The sequence below is a fragment of the Geospiza fortis genome, unplaced genomic scaffold (genome assembly GCF_000277835.1).
Source record: "Geospiza fortis unplaced genomic scaffold, GeoFor_1.0 scaffold130, whole genome shotgun sequence".
Lineage (NCBI taxonomy): Eukaryota > Metazoa > Chordata > Aves > Passeriformes > Thraupidae > Geospiza > Geospiza fortis.
In genome coordinates, this window is record NW_005054300.1 from 13,318,541 (window position 1) to 13,337,896 (window position 19,356).

Below are 19,356 nucleotides of genomic sequence, written 5' to 3' on the forward strand. Positions count from 1 at the left end.
GGTCTTTTTATTTCAAAGGTTAATGTCAGTTGTCACTGACTGCTGTAGAAACTTAGTCATTAGTTGATGTCCTTCTTCATAGATCCTTTCAAGAATTCTGTGCAACCATTTTCTTTTAGGCAGAATGAAGAGTTTGTGGTTTCCTTCATGCTTTGTGTTTTTGAGAGAAATGGAAATAAGTTTGGCATTTTGTGATTTATGTACCTCTGCCCAGAGGATGACTTTGACAGATTTGAGAGCAGACTTTGACATAGCTTACTATTATGCTGTAGCCAAGCAACTTTTGACAGATGCTTCCTTTTGAGCTTGCTGTCCCTCTTTTTTCCCTGCTTCTCACATTTAAAACTGACGAACAAGCTGTGTTTGCCTGAAATTTAAGAAGTTTTTTACATTTCTGTACAAATGTTCTTACTAAAAAAGACAGCTCACATAATTTGCATTTTCAGCCTTAGCCAGTGGGGATTTCTTCTTACTTATTGTTCACATTTAATTTGCACACTTGCTAATAAGTGTGAAAAGTAATAAAAAGCACCTGGACTTACGTATTAGCAGTAGTTAATGGAGTGTGCTGTGAGAGAGTTTGACGTATTCAATAGGCTCTTAAGAGCTGTATCCAAGTTTATCCTGATGCCTTAAGGAGCAGTAGTTATTCATTGAATGTTTTTTCTTCAATCCACTTAATGCAGCTATACTACTGATGTTCCCCCTTAAAATACCTAAATATATCCAAAAGGATGGGTTTTGCTTAGATTTGTAACTAAGATTCTTACTCAAAACAAATTAGAATAGAAGATGGCTTCTTTTTCTGCACAGTTCTTATCATTTGTCTCTCTCTGAATGAAATACAGCTACTGTCATTATCAAAAACATCAGTACAACTAAAGCTTTCTATTAAGATTATTGCAAAAATGTGTTGCCTTTGACTGAGCCTTTCAGGAAGTACCTAATTGATCTAGGAAATCTGCATTTGTGTCTGGCTTTTCTGTAGCTGTCTGAATCACAGCTTGACTCTTTTCACTCATAATATACCTAGACTAATTGTAGTGTTTAGCCAGGAAATTTACCTCTCTCGCTCAATAGCATTTTAGCCTGGCATGGAAATTTTGTCTTGTCTAATTTATCCAAAACATTGATGTGATTGATATGTAATTTGCTACTACTCATTTATTGGCCTTACATCTTAAGGATTCAACATAATACACTTCTTTGTGTGGGATTTTTTTAAAAGTTGCTGTACTCCACTCCCTTCTAGCAACCCAAAATTTAAGGCAGTTTTAACTAGTGCATTTTTGTTATCGGCCAGTCGTATCCAGTCATACACATTCTCATTCCAGGAATAAAATGAAAGAGGTAAGTCTGTCTTGAGCAGCTAAAAGGTGAAGTTACTTTGTTTAATAAATCCACATACTCAGAGGTTACTTAAAAATGGAAAGTAATTAGCACCTACTGGAGGATTCTTATTTAAGAAGAAACTGGGGCATTTCTCTTTTGAACCTTGATGTGTTTTGTTTGTTTGTTTCTTGTAACACCACACTGCTCATGTTTCCTTCTTGGATACGACTGATTGAATAAGTTGTTTTGTCCTAACTTGTTGGTGCCATGGAAATAACTGCATCTGTCTTGCTTTTCTAGGTTGATGGAAATGTGAGCAAAATTTATTGTCAGAATCTTTGTTTGTTAGCTAAGCTCTTTCTGGACCACAAAACATTGTATTATGATGTTGAACCATTCCTCTTCTATGTCCTTACAAAAAATGATGAGAAAGGCTGCCATTTAGTTGGATATTTCTCTAAGGTAAAAATTTTAAAAGTGGGTTTATTTAATATTTGTAATATCCTGCTCTCCTTACTGCTTCACTCAGAAGCAAAGAAAAATCAGAAAAAAACCCATAAGCTTGAAAACCTCTCTCTAGATCTTGAACATTATGTGCATTGTCTCAAATATATTGTACTTTCTTGCCTCTGATTGATGCAAATCCAGAATTTTTTCAGCCACGTGGATTGGGGTAGGCTTTTTCTTGTTTGGGGATTTTGTTTCCAGAATTTGTTGTGGTTTCAGTTGAATATTTAAATCTTTTTCCTTCCCCAACATTTTTGCATTAGTATGCCAAATCTAACTTGTAAAAGTTGCAGGTATTTGGAATGTTGATGTGTTTTCATGGCTTGACTGCTGGCAGTTCCAGCTGCCTATTTAGATGTAAATGGGCAGTGCTGTTGCTCTCTTGTGTGCAGTCTGATCTAATGCAGTTACTTGCTGCTCCCATGTAAAAATACATTGCCTGACTTCGTGGTGCCTGCCTTGTTTAGAGTGAATGTCTCAGTTGTAGTACTGATTTTCAAGTAATAGATGGCTGCTGTTGACAAAAATAATACTTAAGTGAACTATCTTGACAAAGATGACCAAGAAAAATGGAGAACTATAGTTAGATGTGCCTGCAATAGGAAAAGCTTCCATTATTGTTCATAATTTGCCCCTAAGGGCTCTGTTGAATAGGTACAGTTACTCAAAAACTCATTACTTGCTGATCCTAGTATTGCTGCCTCCTATTGACTATATATTTTCTTTCTGAATAAGTGATTTGTGGGAAAATAGTACTTGGGAGAAGCCTTGTCAGAGTATCTGGATATTATACAGTAATCTCTTGGATATCTGGCCACATCCTTCTGAGAGGTGGGCCTTGCTGGAATTTAAGTGAGACATATAGGCACAATTTACACTGTCTTTAATGTCAGTCAGAACTTCCTGTGACAGACATGTCAACTTTTATTTAGCCAAGTATTTTCTCCATGTACTTAAGGTGTTGCACCTTAAGGTGAGTCTCTTGATTTTTTTGTTCCTTATCATAGAATGGTTCATGTTGGAAAATACCTTTGAGATCATTGAGTCCAACTGTTACCCCAGCACTGCCATGGTTGCTACTAAACAGTGTTCCCAGGTGCCACATTTACAAGTACTTTGAACATTTCCAGAGATGGCAATTCTACCACTCCCATGAGCAGTCTGGTCCAATGCTTTGTTACCCTCTCAGTGAAGCAAGTTTTCCTAACCTGTAATCTGAACCTCCCTTGATGCAACTCGAGGCCATTTCCTCTCAACCTGTCACTGCTTACTGGGGATGAGAGAAAAGCCCAAGTAGAACATACCCACAGCCTTTCCCAACTCCTCCAAGTGGGTCACCCTGTCATGGAAGGAGATCAGGTTAGTCAGGCAGCACCTGCCTCTCGTAAACCCAAGCTGGCTGGACCTGATTCCCTGGTTGTCCTGCACAGGCACGTGATGGCAGTCAAAATGATCTGCTCTGTGACCTTCCCCTGGCACAAGAGGTCAGGCTGACAGACCTGCAGTTCCCCAAATCCTCTTTCTGCCCTTTTATTTGTTTTACAGTTGCTAACCTCCAGTCAGCTGAGACCTTTATGGTTAACCAGAACTGCTGGGAAATGGTGGAGAGTGGCTCCCTGAACTCTTCCAGCAGTTTCCTTGGGCTCTGTGGACTTAGAGATGTTTGAAGTGGCATGACAAGTCACTTAGCATTTTCTTGTGGATCACAGGGCCTTCATCCTGCTCCCTGTTTCTGTCTTCCTGCTGCTCAGGGGGCTGGGTACCCTGAGTACAGCTGGTCTTGCTGTTAAGGACTGAGGCAAAGAAGGCATGAGGTACCTCAGCCTTTTCCTCATGGTTGTGCTTTAAGCCCAGCTGGAAATTGAACCCCATGCAGCCACTCCCCACTCCCTCCAGTGACAGAGAGAGGCAAAATGCAGAGGTTATGGGTTGAATAACAATTTCCTGGAAATAGCAATTAGATAAGAAATTGAACAGTAACAGCAACAATACTAACAAATTGTATAAAAGAGGGTGATTACATGCAGAATGCTCAATGCATCAGAGGTGACCTACTGCTCCCCCCACATTTCCCCCCCCGCCTCCAAGCCAGAGACAGTGAAAAAAATGGTGGACAACTCTGAAGGGTATGTTTGATACTTCTTTCTTAAAATTAGACATTAACATGGAATTATTTGACTTTGGTACTGAACCCATGCATCTGTTCACCTTATTGGGATATTTTACAAGGACAGTAGCAGGTGCAGGCAATTGCCCACTTCAGCAGTGCTTTGACATACTTGATCTGTTTCTCCTTCCCACAGGAAAAGCTTTGCCAGCAGAAGTACAATGTCTCCTGCATAATGATCATGCCCCAATACCAAAGGCAAGGATTTGGAAGGTTTCTCATTGATTTCAGTAAGTGAAGTGTTTTATTTACACTTGTGATCCAAGGAGCTGATGGCTGTTATATGAAAGTGTAACATATGAAACTTTATTTAACTCACTCTGTTGTTTTTATCAATAGATAATGGGATTTCTGTTTATATTTACATAGGATAGAAAAGCTCCCTAAAGTGAAAAACTTAGTGCTGCTCTGTTATTGTACTCGAGGAAATTGAGAATGGATCTCTCGGCAGTAATATTAGCTCACGAAGCTATTACCCTGAATGAATTGTCTAAATTACTTTCCATTTTGCTTTGCTCATTAGTATAAGAAGAGGCAATTATTTGTGATTATAGCTAAGAAGGTGTTAGTCTGAGGCATTCTCTCCATTTTAATATTTCTAGCTTGTATCTTTTTTTAGCCAAAAAAAAACCCACCAAGCTTTAATTGAAGAATTGCCCTGTGGAAGAAAAGTATTTTGGTTTTTGTGTTCATCACTTTCTTAGTGAAAATTCTTTCCAGAAAGGGTGTAGGTGTTAGTGGCTGTACACATACTTGCTGCTTTATTTTGCTGAGCTGTCTGACCTGTTAGAAAGCTTCAGGCACACTGGTTTAAATATAGATTTGTTATTCCCCAAATCTTTTTGTACAAGGGAACTCCAAACAAAATTATCTAAGGAAACTTCTCAGTTGAGTGTCCTCATTACTCCTGAATCCATCTCTCTACTGTAATTTAGAGGGAAGATGATAAGGAGTTAGTGTATATTGTATGTGGTTGCTTTTCACTATTATGTTTTATAAGGCACTGTAGAATTACATGAGGGTAGAGACAGTTCAGATAATAGGATTCCTGCCCTGAAGGTGTATGCAAGAACATTAAAATGCAAATAATAATACATTGCAGTGTAACAGCAGGACAAAGACAATCATTTGTAACTGTAGAGTTTTCAAGTTCTGTTCTTGCATTGTTGTACCCAGCATGACTGTGCTAGAGTGTATAAAGATACTTAGTATGTCCCATCATTGCATGGCTTTATAAACAGCCTTCACTATGCCCCTGTGAGTTAGGTAAAAATGGTTCTGGACCACTTAATCCACCACTGAAATGTAGCTGTCACTGGAGTGGAACACAGCAGCTGTTCCATTGTGCGCCTTCTGCAACCTTTTAGCAAAGGCTGTGAGAAGTACCATGTATTTCTGGGTCTGTGGAGGCAACTTTGAGCTTACTTAGCTAGAAATCAGCCCTGTTTTAGGATTAGAATCCTTTCTTTTTTGCAAAAGGAGATGAGGAGCTCTTAAGTGGGTACTGGTAAGTACTTCCAGGCTTTTCCTTTGTTTCTTACTCTGTGGTGTCTCTCTCTCCCTCTCAAAAAACAAAAAAAAAGCGCTCTCAACAAATGTTATTCTGGTTGAGTTTGCAATGGTTATAAATATAAAACTGATGGCACAGCCATGAAACCCGTGGATTCCACAGAAGGTCAGGGTATGAGTGTTCTGTGTCTCTCGGGAAGTGTGCTCTACCCCTGTGCCTTGTGCTGCTCAGTCTGGGAAAATCAATAGGGTGTTCTGGCCTTCTTGTCCTTCTGGAAAAATCTGGAAGTACATGGGGTTGTTTGAATCATTAGGTTTTATGTGATAACTTGCTTGGAGCTTATCTGGTGCTATTCTTAGACCCTCCTCTTTGCAAACACGTTCAGATCACAGGTGAGGGCTGCAGCTGTACAAACTGGGCACAGCCCAGAGACACCTTTAGCTTCTTCTGTGGCTACCAGACTGCCCACTTCAGTAGCACACAGGCAGTCCTTCAGTACTTCCCCTTTGGTTTTGGACAGAGGTTCCCTTAACTACCTGGGAATCAGACTGTTTCATTTGCCAACAGAATGAGGAACCAAGAGATGACTGAGAAAGTCTGGCTCTGTACTGTGAGTAAGGTGCAAACTACCTAAAAGGTAGTGAGGGAACTGCTTGTGGCTGGTTTTCCCTAGATGTAGAAGGAAAGGGAAAACTTTCAAGGCTAGTTTTCCTGCAATGTATGTGTATCTCTTTTCAGGAGGGAGGCTAAATGCCATGAAATGGGACATAGGTTTTGGGGTCACTAATTCAGATAAAGCTTTTTTACAGGAAAACTCTTCAGAATGAATTATTTACTCTTTTTCTTGTAATTTGATGTGTTTCTGCCTTTGGACTAACTCCCATCTTCTTTGTGCTTTACTCTTTCTGTTCACTTGTGGTCTCCTGAGTATAAATTGCTCTAACTGGTCTGAGAAGATGTGATATAAACCCTCCCAGTTATTATTCTAAACTTGAACAGACCAAGTTTATCGTAGTTTAAAGCATTCTTTGCCAGTGACATTATCTAGACTGTCATGTTCTCATAAAGTCATAGCAAGATAAATTTTATGCTCTGAATGTTAAGTCCTCATTTGTTATGTGGGTAATGCTTGTAAACTGCTCTATTTTGAAATCTGTGAAGCAGTCACTGGTACTTGTCTTTTTTTATAACAGTAACCAGAACAGTGTTTAGACTATAATAATAAAAATGTAACTGAGCAAGTAATTTTCAGAAAATGATAGTTACAAACCACAGAAGGGAAGATTTTAAAAACTGTGTGCAAGCAGTTGACTGCTCACATTATTTTGTATATATCCAGACACTTGATAGGCTGGAAAGAACACAGCCTTTAAGCCACTACACAACTTCTGCTTTGTCAGCAGTCTGCTGAAAATGTAGTTTGTGGTTAAAATTTGCTTCTTTTTGGTAAGTGAAATGCATTTGTTTGTTTAGATTGTGATGCATTATTTTGTCTTGAGCTAATTTAATTTTCACAGATGAGTCTTATATGGTCATGCTGTAACTAACAAGGGATAATAAATTCTTTCATTTTGCTAAAGGAAAAATAGGTATTTGTCTTCTGACCACTGATTTTTAGCCTTTTCACCTTAACATTTTCTTAACTACATTTAAACTTACCTGTATTTCATATCCAAACTGGTAATAGCAGTATTTCTTACTCTGTAGACACCAATATAAAGGTCTATTGGTCTGTCTCTTCAGGAATATGTAATCTCACCTATGGGAAAGAGGAGTTTTTAAAAGAGGAAATTAACTCTTGTGAGAAGCAGGCATGCTGTAAAATGCCTGAGTTTGCTATTCTGAGTGGCTTCAGCAATAATTTAATTTCTAGTTTTCTGTATGTCATTCATCATTTAAGTAGAAATGTTGTTAAAATTAAAAAATATCCTCTGTAACTGAGAATATTTTTTTAAAGCCTGGTAAGATTTTTTTTTTATTATTATTAATTGTGGGGAAGTTAGAGATTTTGACTGTGATAGAAACTTGTTGGGCTGTTTAGAAATTGAGAAAAGTTTAGTCATAAATATTGTATTAAATGGTTAAACTATTGATTTGTAAAATTGAAACTTGATACTTCTTCATTTTGTTTAATTCACTCTAAACAATCATTTTAACCTGTTCTATTTTCTACCATGTTATACTGAAGACAAAATGGTTTACATGAAGTCTGAACTTTGTTACACTAAGTATGCTTTATTAAATACTATCTTGTAGCAGTTGGTTGATTTTTTACATAGGCATAGGGAATCTGATTTTCACTTGGAGTGTAGCTAACATAAAAAACATTTCCTGAAAATGAATAAGGGTCTTAATTTGCTTGTTACATTTATACCTTCCTGCCTTTTACAGGACTGAAAGCTCCTGCCAAACTTTTTGGGTCTGAGCTGTTTGTTTTGTTTTCAGTTCTTTGTTGTTCTTGTATTCTGTGGGATTTACAGGATTGTGATTACAGGGTTTTGTCTGAAGGAGAAGAATTGACTTCTGCATCCATCTTTTATATTTGCTGTAAATAAAGTTTTTGGGCAAGCAGGCTCCAGCTGAAGTTGCCCCAGAAATGAAGCAGAAAGCAGGTTTTGTTGCATAAGAGCCCATTGTGGGTTTGTTTCAGTTCAAGTCCCTTGCAGTGGTGCACAGCTATGGTTCCTGTCCCAGGGATTGCTTTCCTGTGCTTGCATTTGGGTGAGTCTTTGGCTGCCCCTGTCAGTTCAGCCTGTATTGCTGCTCTGCTAGGGACAGTGCAAGCACTGAAGCCACAGGGTTGGAGCTTCTCTCCGTGCAGACCCTTTTCTTTTATAAACTTTAGCAACTTCTCTGTGCAAGACATTTTTCTTTGCTTTCCTCATTTGAGCTCTTGCAAAGCCTGGAATCTTCATATGCTTTCTATTTCTATTCATTAGACTGCAGTGCCAGAACATACTAGTATTTCTTTATTTGGCATACCTAACACAGTGTTCGTTATTACTAGAATGAAATACAGCAGTATTTCATATTTGTTTTCTATAAGTTTAAAGTTGTCTTTTGATTCATACTTCTTCACAGAGCTCATCTTGTCACAGTCTCACATTTCTGCATACTGGATTGCAAATTCCATGCTGGAGGCCTAGCCAGCAGCTGGAAGAAAAGAAATGCATGTGACTGTTAGGATAAACCTTTCCAACTGTGCTGGCTAGGATCTTGACAGTTCATTTGCATTACAGTAACAACTGGGCTTAATGCTGAGGAGCAAAGTCCTTGGTAGCCTTTTGTTACTTATCTTGAGGCTGTTTCTGGTCCAACTGATTGTAGCAGTTTCTTCTTCCCCTTCAGAATTCCTTGTTTTTATTTGGTTTATCTCTTCATTGTGAAATTATTATTCTTGCTCAAGAGATGAAACATGTTTAAGGATGCTGGGATTCTGTTTGGGTTAAATACATTCTTTGTTTTGTGGGTTTGGGTTTTTTTTTTTGTTCATTTGTCTGTATTGGAAACTCAGTGCTAACTTTTTAAACTTTCCTATCACTTACTGCAAAAGGCTGGATTTTTTTTTTCCTTAGCTTGACTTAACCCCTGATTCACCTTTAGGATTTAGCATGTGTAGCTCAGATTTTTTTGTGAGAAAACCATAATAGGGAAAGGCAATTTAAGTCTGACAGTGGAAGAAACAAATAGAATTTATATTACCTGAGAACTTCTATTGTGGTGTAGGAAAATTGGCTCTGTTAAGTGTCCTTGTTTGCTCACTTCCCCAAATCTGGTATGTTTCTTGGTCAAGTGTTGGTTTTTGTTTATTGTTCTGTTCAAACAGGTGAGTAAATCTTCAAGTCCTGATGTGCAGAAGCAGCAGGGCAGCAGCAGTAATAGCACTGCAACAGGCTAAGGTATAGCACAGGGAAGTCAAATTTCCAAACAATGAGAGGAACAAAAAAAATTGCTCTACAAGTAATGGAAAACTGTTAAGGAAAAACTATTTCTTTCTTCCTAAAAGAGTAAGTTTTTCATGAGTAAGTATCAGAGGCAGTGATAGAGGAGCTCAGTACCATTAGTGATGTTTTATAACTGGTAACCAATCTTTTGCTTGGTTAGTGGCAGCATTCATTAGCCTACATTGCTTCTTAATAGTGTTTATTTGTGGTTCACAGCTTTGAAGAACTTGACTGAACATCTGGAACTAAAGCTTGTATCTTTGCTCTCAGTTCTAGTGCTGCCCTCTTGACTACAAATAGCTACAATCTCATGTTCACATTCACTGCTGAGGGGCTTTTGAGCACAAAAGCCCAGAAATATTCTGGGCTGAAAGTGTGTGGGGAGTTAGTACAGATGTCTTCAAAAGTGCTTGTTATACATGATCCTGTATGCACTTTCCTTGAGAAGTGAGGGATGGTGATGAGGCACTGAATGGGCAAAAAAAAAAGATGCATAGCTTTGTAAAGTGCATTCTTGAATTCCTTCCAGTTTGCACTTGTTTCAGAAGATCTGCATCTCTCTATGGAAATGTGGAAGATGTTCAGTGCTTAGTGCCCAGCCATGCAGAAGTGGTAAGCATTGTGCATTGAGCCCAGAGAGCTGCTGTAGGCAGAGGAGCTTTCTGTCCCACACGTGTCTACAGGTAACATAAACCTCTAGTGATGAGAATGGGGACAGTGTGTTTATTTCTTATGGCCAGCAGTTTTGAGATACTTTTGAAACAAGCTGAAAAAACTGCATTCCATGAAACCTAGGTTTAGTCTTCAGGCACAGCTTAAGGAGACTGAAAAGGATGATTTTTCTTCTGGTGGTTAGTGCAGTTTTGTTCTTCCATCAAGTTTGTTAAAGAGCTGGTGTAGCCTGTAAAATCAATGTTTCTGTCAAAGGAAAAGATTTGGCTTTCTGCTAAGCTTGAAGATGAGCATACAGCTCAAAAATAAAACCCTTATTTTTTAGTATGCTCAATTCAAACTGCATTTACACTTCTAGGATCAGCTAGTTATTTCCAACTTCCTTGTGGTTCCTGTAACTGAGAAGCTCTGTCTTCTGATACAGACAAAAGGTTATTTTTGATCAAAAGCAACAATTCCTTTTAGACAATTTTGGGCTTAGTTTTCTCACTCACGTGCATTACTATGTCTTAGGTTTTTGCAGTATCTTCAGAAGGAGTCAGTCTAGGTTTCCATGGCTAGTTGGACAATAATCTCTTCTAGTTTCATCTTCCAAAGTGGCTTTGTGGTGATTTTAATGTATCAAGAAGGTTTGAAAATGTTGCTGTGCCAAAAGATCTATTTTATAACTCACTTATCTGTGGTTCTCACTGTAGTGTTTCCAGGCTTTCTGCTTTAACAGCAAATTAGGCTAGTCCTTTGTGGAAACCTGAAAAGCAGTGATTTTTTTGTGAAGCACCATGTTTGTGCAGCCATCCAAAAAATGTAATTGAGCAAAACTTAAAACTAGTAATGGACTAACATGTGGCCTCTCATTTAGGGCAACACATTGCTGGTAAGATAGTAGCATTTGGGAAAATGTCAACCCTGTTTGGAAGATTAATAACTTTTTAAATACAATAAACGTTGATAATAAGTGGTGGAATAGAGTGAAAATGCTGCCTCGGGTTTTTACAGGGCCTCTGAAAAACTAGTATATCAGTAAAGGAAGAGCCTCAGAAAAGGTGAAAGGCTTTCTTGATTGAAGTGTTTTCATTTTTGGGGAGGAAGTTGGAATGAGGTAAATGAGCAAAAGCCATTACAGTATGGAAGTTGTGTGATTTCTTCTTTAAAGCATACTTGAAAAAGGAAACAATGGCAAACTATTAACAGAAAAGTGCTGTGAGGGCAAAAGAGGGTAGAAGTCATGAAAATGTGTTTTTCTTCTTCATTATGATGAATTCACACAGTTTATTTGTGTTGTGTAGCCTTACTTGGTGGTAAGTACCTGTGTAGACTTCTCTTAAAGTAACAAGTTAAAGAGGATTTTAAACTATTCAGATGGAAAGAAGATGTAGATCCTGAACTGAGAACGTAAGTTCTTCTAATAATTAGTGAATTGACTTCTGGAAAACAAAACAATTTTTTAAAAAATGTAAAGGTAGATGATATAATGAAACAAATGTGTTAGGAGAGATCAGAGCAAGTGTGTTCACATGTGGCATTTAGGTTCTGGTGTGCTTCTGGAAGTGCTGAGAGCCACTGTCTGATACCTGCCTGCAGTTTAGAGCTAGGCCTGAGCTGCAGGAGGCTGTAAGTGGTTGGATCCACTTGTGTAGTATGTGTTTATATAACAGTGATAGTCTTAATCTCTTTATGAGAAATAATTTGTTGGCCAGAAAGTAACATTTTGGTAAATGTTACTTTCTGGTAGAAGTTACTTTTTGGTAAATGCTTTAAGACAATTATATGGATTTTTTTTGATGTCTTACTACTTTAATCAAAAATTAATATGAAGTAGAAATAGCATTTTAAAAGTTAGATTGTATGTGAAATTATGAACACATTCAGTAAACAGCTCTTGCACTGTTATTTTTTGCACTGCAAAATCTGATGTTAAGATGTTCTACAGTTTGCCCTAACAAATACTGAAATATAACAGAAATATAGTCTAGGAATAAACACACTTTTTAAGAGTTGTTCACAGTCATGCTTTGCTGTGGTCTGTAAACAGAATTGAGGTGGGGATGAAGTGGGACCATGGGGTTTTTTTTAAGATAAAATTTGCTTTAATTAAGAGTACTTCCTTTCTCACATTACAATCCTGAAAGTACTCTTTTGTTACTGCTGGGGCTGTGGCAGACAGTGGAAGGTGAAAATGCGAGACCAAAGGTGGAGAGGAACAGTGTTTTTTTAATTGGCTTTATTGGAAAAGTGTATTCTCAAACTACACTTACGAAGATTTCAGGATCCGTGTAAACCAGGCCTCTTTATTTTGATAAATGTGGTGGCCCAGCTGAATCATTCTGTGCTGTGGGGTTTTCTGTGCTTGACTGACTGACTTGTGTACCCCAGTACAGGACACCGTCAGTCTCCTCATTGTTTTCTGGTATGTTTACAGATGCACTGTGTCCAGATAAAAGGTTGAGTTGCTTTCTTCTTTTTTTTCCCCTTTCTTTTTTTTTTAGGAATGAATTTAGGGTGTCTGTGGTAGCTGTAAATCTGTGAGGGAGCCTGACTGCTGCTGCTTATTTTCTGTTCTTTTCTGGATGATTGATTATGTTGCTGACCCCAAGGCTTGAGTTTGGCCTCTCCTAAATAACTAATAAGGAGCATTCTGTCAAGCTGAGATTTAGATGAGGGGGGAATGAAGATGGATTTTGAATCAAGCTTAGTTGACTTAAGATTATTCCAAGAAAATCAGCCTCTTGGGATTTCTTGGCATCACTTTTATATAGCTTTAAGACACTGTACATTTATCAGAATTGCAAAAGAAAGCAGACATGTCACTTCAGATACGGAAGCTAAGGCTGTTTTAACTGAAGAGCATCTTTATTCCAGATAACATTGAAAATAGTGAAAAGGCAAGGCTAAACATGGTAAGAATGATAGTAAGTATTTTTTGGACAAAGCTGTATTTATAGGGCATTAGTGAACATGGAAAGCCATCTGCTGAAGTTAAATCTGCTTGAGGACATAGAAGGAAACAAGAAAAATCTATAGATATATTGACGATAGGAGGAAGAATAGGGAAAAGTGAGCCCTCTCTGGAAGGAAGTGAGGGTCTGGTTACTCAGTATATGAAGAAGGCTGAGGTACTCCATGGCTTTCCTGCTTTGGTCTTCAGCAGTGATTGTTCCAGGCCCATGGCCCAGGCAGTAGAAGGCAAAGGCCTGTCATGCTGTTGTTGAGGCTCAAAGAGACCCTTGTTGCTTCCTTAACAGAGGCCTTGTTTCCAGTGCCAGCATTTTTATCAGTCAGTTCTATCTTCTTTTAAAGAAAATTTATTTTCCCCTTGTTTGCTGCTGTTTTGAGTCACAGTAGATATTTAGCAGATTACTGTATCTTGGGCTTAGGTTTTTGAAGTGTGCTGTAATAGGTACATTTGTGTTCAATGCTTGGTAGGTAATGTGCCCTTTCTTATGCAATTCCTATATATGTGACTAACCAGCTATTACTATCAAATTTAATAACAATCTTCTTCACCTGTTAGGGTTTTTTTTTCTGTTAAGTTAATTCCCTGTTATACAGCATGCTTTAGCAAATGAACAGCAGTGACATTTTGCTGCTCCTGTCAGACAAATACAGCTTGCATCTTTTGGATCTTTTGTGTGTCATGACCACTGACCTGAGCAAACACAGCACTTGCAGTGATTTCTTAGATGTGTCTTTTGGCTTCTCAGTGTTCAGCTCCCTGTTTCACTTTTGTTCATGTTGTTTAGTACTGCTAGGCTGTCATTTGTAGGTATGAATAAAATAATGATAGGAAAAGCTCTTGGGCTCTGGAACTTTATCTACTCTAAAACCGCTAAACCCATCCCTGATACAGTTTTCGTCCAGGGCATCTGTCACTTTCCAAGTGTGATAACAATCTTCCTGAGCCATGAGTCTGGGAGGATTATGTTAACAGCCAGGTTAACACCCCAGCTGAGAGTCAGAGCTTAATGGTATGGATGCCATCTGTCTGTTCTGCTTGGCCTCAGTGCCATATAAAGACTCTGAGAATATTCAGTGTACTCATTATATTAGGCAAAACCTCCTGGTCCATCTTCCTGTCTTCTCAATTTGGTCTTGTAGAATACTAGACAACCTGTAAGGCAAGCAGGTAATGTCTAATGTGCACAGCAGATATATTTACAACCCAGTATTCATGTGCTGTCAGCATTAAACACCAGAAGGTAAAGGCAGTTCCTGAAAGGAGTTCATTCAGCAGTTACAGTGGTATAAACAATTTACTTCTCAGTGTCATTTATTGAATAGTTTTTAAAATGTAAATTTAAATAACTTAAGATATTGCTTATAAAACCAAGAACAATACAGAGTTGTTAATGATCTTGTAAGCCACTTAAGCTGCTGACAAATTTATTCATTCAATTGGTATTCAAGACTGATGCCCTCTGCACATACAAGTCTTGCTTTTAAGGGTACTTCAGTTCTCTTTCTCCTGCTTATGCTTTCACTCTGCTCATAAGTAGTCCACTTCATACACAGAACCTCCACTCAAGGGGGTTACTGGCAACTGGCACAGGTAAAATAAGTGTTAGCAAATTAATTCACTCAAAGGGTGCCTTTTGTAGGTCTCACTGTAATGCAGGCATCTTTACCTTTCCTTTTATTCATGAAGGGCATTTGTTTAGCCCTAACCTCTTCTGTGAAGCTTTCTATAAAGGAGCTAAAGGTTTTTGGGCCTCCTGTGTTGGGTTTACTTGAGGATGTGGAGAGGAATGAGAGCTGGCATTATTTCTTGTAACAATAATGAGAGAATCTTTGGCTTACTCTGTTCATCATGAAGAAAGCTTTCCTTTACTCTGACAAAGAAAAGAGAATGTAGCAGGTTGTTCAGTGATCTGAGCATCTCAAGTTACAGCTAGTCTTTTTTTTAAATAGTGTTTGTGTGGATCTTGGGATTGGGGTCGTTTGAAGCTGTTTCAAAAGTGCTTTCAAAGAGGGTACTAACACCTATTTAAGGTCCTCTATCTTTGACCTTCTTCCCACTGACAGATAAGAACAGCTCAGAGGCACACAGAATAGTTATGGAAAAAATAGTAACATGAATTACAGTTTTAGGAATTGTAAGTCTTAATAAGCTCACACTTTCACCTCCCCTATTTCTGCCTTGCACTCATGGTCATACCTCTGAACTTGGAGCGTTGAGCTGACCTATCTGTATTGAACTGTCCTGTCTGAATACTCAGCTGTTTTGATATTTCTGACTACCCTTTTGAACCTGTGTCTTCTCAACTTGTTCATATAATATCAAAACAAAGGATGTGATGTTTTGTATGACAAAAAATATTAGCTCTTAGGATAGCTTGAAATGTTTGTTTGAGGTAAATCTTCAGCTACTGGTGTATTATTAAAACAGTTGCTAGTACTTGCTGTTCGTTCAGATCTTTGACTTGATACAGAACATTACATGAAAGCTCACAAGTTCTTCCCGATCACACTAAAGGATTTATTTTACTTGGTTTTGTTTCAAACAAAACAAACTTTAATGGAGAAGTACTTGATTCCATCTGCCTGAGTCTGGTAATTAATTTGTGGGGGATGGCCTTTAAAGAGACAGAGAAGAACTCCAGACATACAAGGGTAACAGCTCACAGGTTGCTTCTTTTGCTCAGGATGAATTCTCATGAGTATGTTTTCTTCTGACACTTATATTAACAAAATCTAAATAGGAATTGAATAGTGCTGATTATGTAAGGGTTAGATTCTGAGCACAAGATATTGCATAGGGCCTTCCACAAAACATTGATTTGGGAGTAGGGGTGTCTGAGAAGCAGATTTTTAAGCTGTTTCCAGCTCCCAGCAGTAGCTGAGTTTTGCTGTGACACTCCTGTCTGCTCGTGTATTTCAACTGTGTATTGGCATCTTTCAAGTGTGTGTCTGGAAGCCTTTCATAAGTACCTTGATTATGTTTCCTGTAGAAGAGTTACTTCAGTGGTGTTGAGTTCCCTTTGCTGTGTGTGGAATTGTATGTAAATGTTGGTATGTGTGATCCTGATGTGCATAAATAAATATGAACCTGAGATTGACAGGTTTAAGTTAGGCAGTGCATGGCAAAAAGTTGTTTTCCTTATAAATCAGACTGAAGTCCAGAATGTTAGTGTTACTTAGCTACATGGTGTTACTTTATTTTGCAGATTTAGTGTGGATGTAGTTCTTAAAAGATTTCTCCTGTGAAGGCCATGTTCAGTCTAAAACTGTGGAAAGATCAGTCGACTAAAATCTGTTCTTGTGATCCAAAAAACCTGCTCCATTTACATGACATTAGTGCACAGTTCCTACCCCTTTGCCCTCCAGCAGCTCTTGCCAGGTGGTGATGTTTTTGGTCTGACTTCACTGGCAGATAGACCACATCAGTGGACTTGACTGCTGACTGCTTAACAACATGATAATATTAATAACCCAAATGATCCAAATTCTTAATTACAGATATCGTTGCTCTAATTTGTTTACAGGGCATATTCATGCTAGATATAATACTATTTGATAAAAAATAGTGTTTAAAATGGGCAGAAATGCATCTAAAATATTAATATAAAAGCACAGATGTCTAAAACCCTTCCCAACCTTTGTCTGGATAGAAGTACATAGGAAGTGCTCTCCAAGATGAATTCTTCCCAATAGGAGTATATGCTGACTTCTTGGTGAAGTTTCTTATAATTGTTTATCTTAACACTTCATAGAGAGATCCAAACTTGTTTTCAGTGCTTTTTTCACTTTTTGTAACAATAGAAAAAGATGCAAATGCAATGACCCTTGCTGTAATCTAAGTACACTGTAAAATACAACAAAATATTGGTATTAGTTCCTTGTCCTGAGCAATATTTAGGCTAAAGAGCAGAAAATAGATCAAAATACTGCATTTTAGAGCTGTGTGATAGTGGTTAAGGAGAAATACAACAAATTTCTATCCTAATGCATTTTGGAGCATAGCATAGAAGGAGGGAGCATATTGATGGATCCTGAGTTCAGAAGGTGATTGAACTGTGTAATAAACAGGTGGATGGCATCAATGACAAACACATGCAAACCTTACAATTAATGGAACATTTGGCCCAGAATGAGTTGTCCTGCAGGTCAGAGAGGTGTTAGGTGTTGACACAAGTAAAGAGGGTGATGTGTTACAGGCATCAGTTGGAATGACCCCAATAGCACATCAGAAATCAATTTGGACAGCTCTTCTAGAGGAATAAATAGCCATCCTGGTCTTGGGCTTGTTGGAGAATGGGATTGTTAGGAGAGAACGTGATTGGAGTGGGCAGGGGAAGGGGGCCCTCTTGTGTTCCATTTGAGATCCCATTATTCCAGTTTCTCATGTCCTGTAGACAAAAAGGAGGAATTAGGAGGCTGTACTTTGTCCTTGAGCTATAACTCACTGGGGTTACAGAGATGCAGTGAGTAGCTCACAAGACTGAGCTGCTGCAATGGATGTGTCACATCTCTTCAGGGACAGGCAGGGAAGCCAAGGCGAGGTTGTGCTCTGCACAAAGGAATTACTGGGAAGCATGGTTCTCTGCTGTGGAATGAATGGGTCATAGGCCTGTCAAGCCTTCAGTATGCTTCAGAGTCAGAGGCCAAGGCAGCAGCCATTAATGCTGTGCTGGGCATTTGTTATACATAGCTTGATCAAAAAAAGGGAAGAGGATGAACCTTCCAAGCAACTGGGAGATACCTGCTAGTCAAAGGCCTTTTTTCCCAAGGACTATTTGAAACTATTCTGCAAGTACAGCAAGATGCTTGGGACACTATTTAGACACAGATTTTGGAAGGAGCTGCTAGGGCAAATGCTTTGTATTTGGCAGCCCAGGCTGTCATGGTGGGAGATAGCAGGGTTTCAGATCCTGAGAGAAATTAGGAGGGTAACTATCAGACTAAGGTCCAGAATTTTATCTTGTTTAAAGACCTGCTAAGTTGTGTCCTCCAAAAGGCTTGCTGTGAAGACAAAGGGGCACAGGACGTGTTGATTTCTGGAGACAGATTCCTTAGACGGCAAAAATTTCTTATTCCAATGTTCATGACAATAGCAGGCATGACAGTAAGCCTGCTGGGCTGCAGGGAGAGTTCCTGACTTCAGCAAAGCCAAATTCTCCAAAAGGTACTGGTATTGCTTACATGTACAAGAATGTTAAGCCAAAGCTTGGTTGGAGTTGAAACTGAGGGAGGTGGAAAGTACCAAAATGTGGAGAGCTCTTAGATGTATGTGGACAGCCAAAGGAAGAGTAAGCAGAACATGGTCCTGCTGATGAATGGAATAAGCATGGTGTGACAACAGAGGGGCTTGGTGTGGGTCTCAGAAGGGCTCTGAGGTACTCTGTACTTTCTTGGCAGGACCTGTTCCCAGGTGTGACAGGCTTTAAGCAGCAGAGTGAGATGCCATCTTTGCTAGAGGAAGATCGAGTTACAGAATGCTTAAGTAAAATGGTGAGATTTGCCCTGGGAAACTGGCTGACATGACTCCAGCACCTCTCCCCATCGGCTTTGAGAAATCAGGGCAATTGGGAACATCCTCAGTAACTGAAGGATCACAAATGTTACATGCATCTTCACAAAACTCTAGGAAGATGAATGAGTGAAATAAATGGTTATAGAGCATATGCCTTGGTGTAAGTCACATAACATAGGTCTGTATAAATTCTGTCTACAGGTATTTCCCTATGTGCTCTCTTCTGAAGCTTGGTTGTTAGCATTACAATGCCTCACGATAGGAGAACTTGGAAGTAAGCTTCAGGAAGTTTGGAAGTAAAGTGCTGTCAGCAGGCTGTCATTGAGGCACTGTCTTGCATAGCTGCATTTTGAAGTGGACGTGATAGTGTGGTACTTAACACTGGCAGCTTTCCCGCAGCCTATTTGTAGGATCAGTGGTGTTTTCCTATTGTTAGTATGGCTGAACAGGTGGAGAGAGATGAAATGGAGTTATGCATTGCCTGCAAGTCTGTGTAGCTGTTCAGATGACTTTGATTGCAGTGGCCTTAGTGCATGGCTGCAGAGCAAGATTGTCCTTTAGACTGGCACACTGTGTCTGTGCTGTCCTTGGTTCACTTCAGCCATTGGCAGCTCTGCTGTATCCCAGCACACACCAATGACAGGCAAAGGGAAGCTGCTGCTGCTTCCCCTTATTGTGGCTGCTGGTTGTTGTAGCAGCTCAGTAGCTGTTCCATGACTGACAACCTGACACTTGTTCTGAGCTATGTCATTCCTGC

The 19,356-nt window shown here is 39.0% G+C and overlaps 1 protein-coding gene across 6 annotated transcripts in view; it reads left to right on the plus strand.

Annotated features, from left to right (window-relative positions):
* The window catches only part of KAT6B (lysine acetyltransferase 6B), a 102,813-nt gene that overhangs the window by 66,475 nt on the left and 16,982 nt on the right, over positions 1 to 19,356 (plus strand). For all 6 annotated transcript variants that reach the window (XM_031062036.1, XM_031062049.1, XM_014309648.2 and 3 more), the window contains exons 11-12: positions 1,633 to 1,794; positions 4,143 to 4,236. In XM_031062036.1, the coding sequence (XP_030917896.1) occupies positions 1,633 to 1,794; positions 4,143 to 4,236 (256 nt within the window). The remainder of the gene's footprint in view (positions 1 to 1,632; positions 1,795 to 4,142; positions 4,237 to 19,356) is intronic.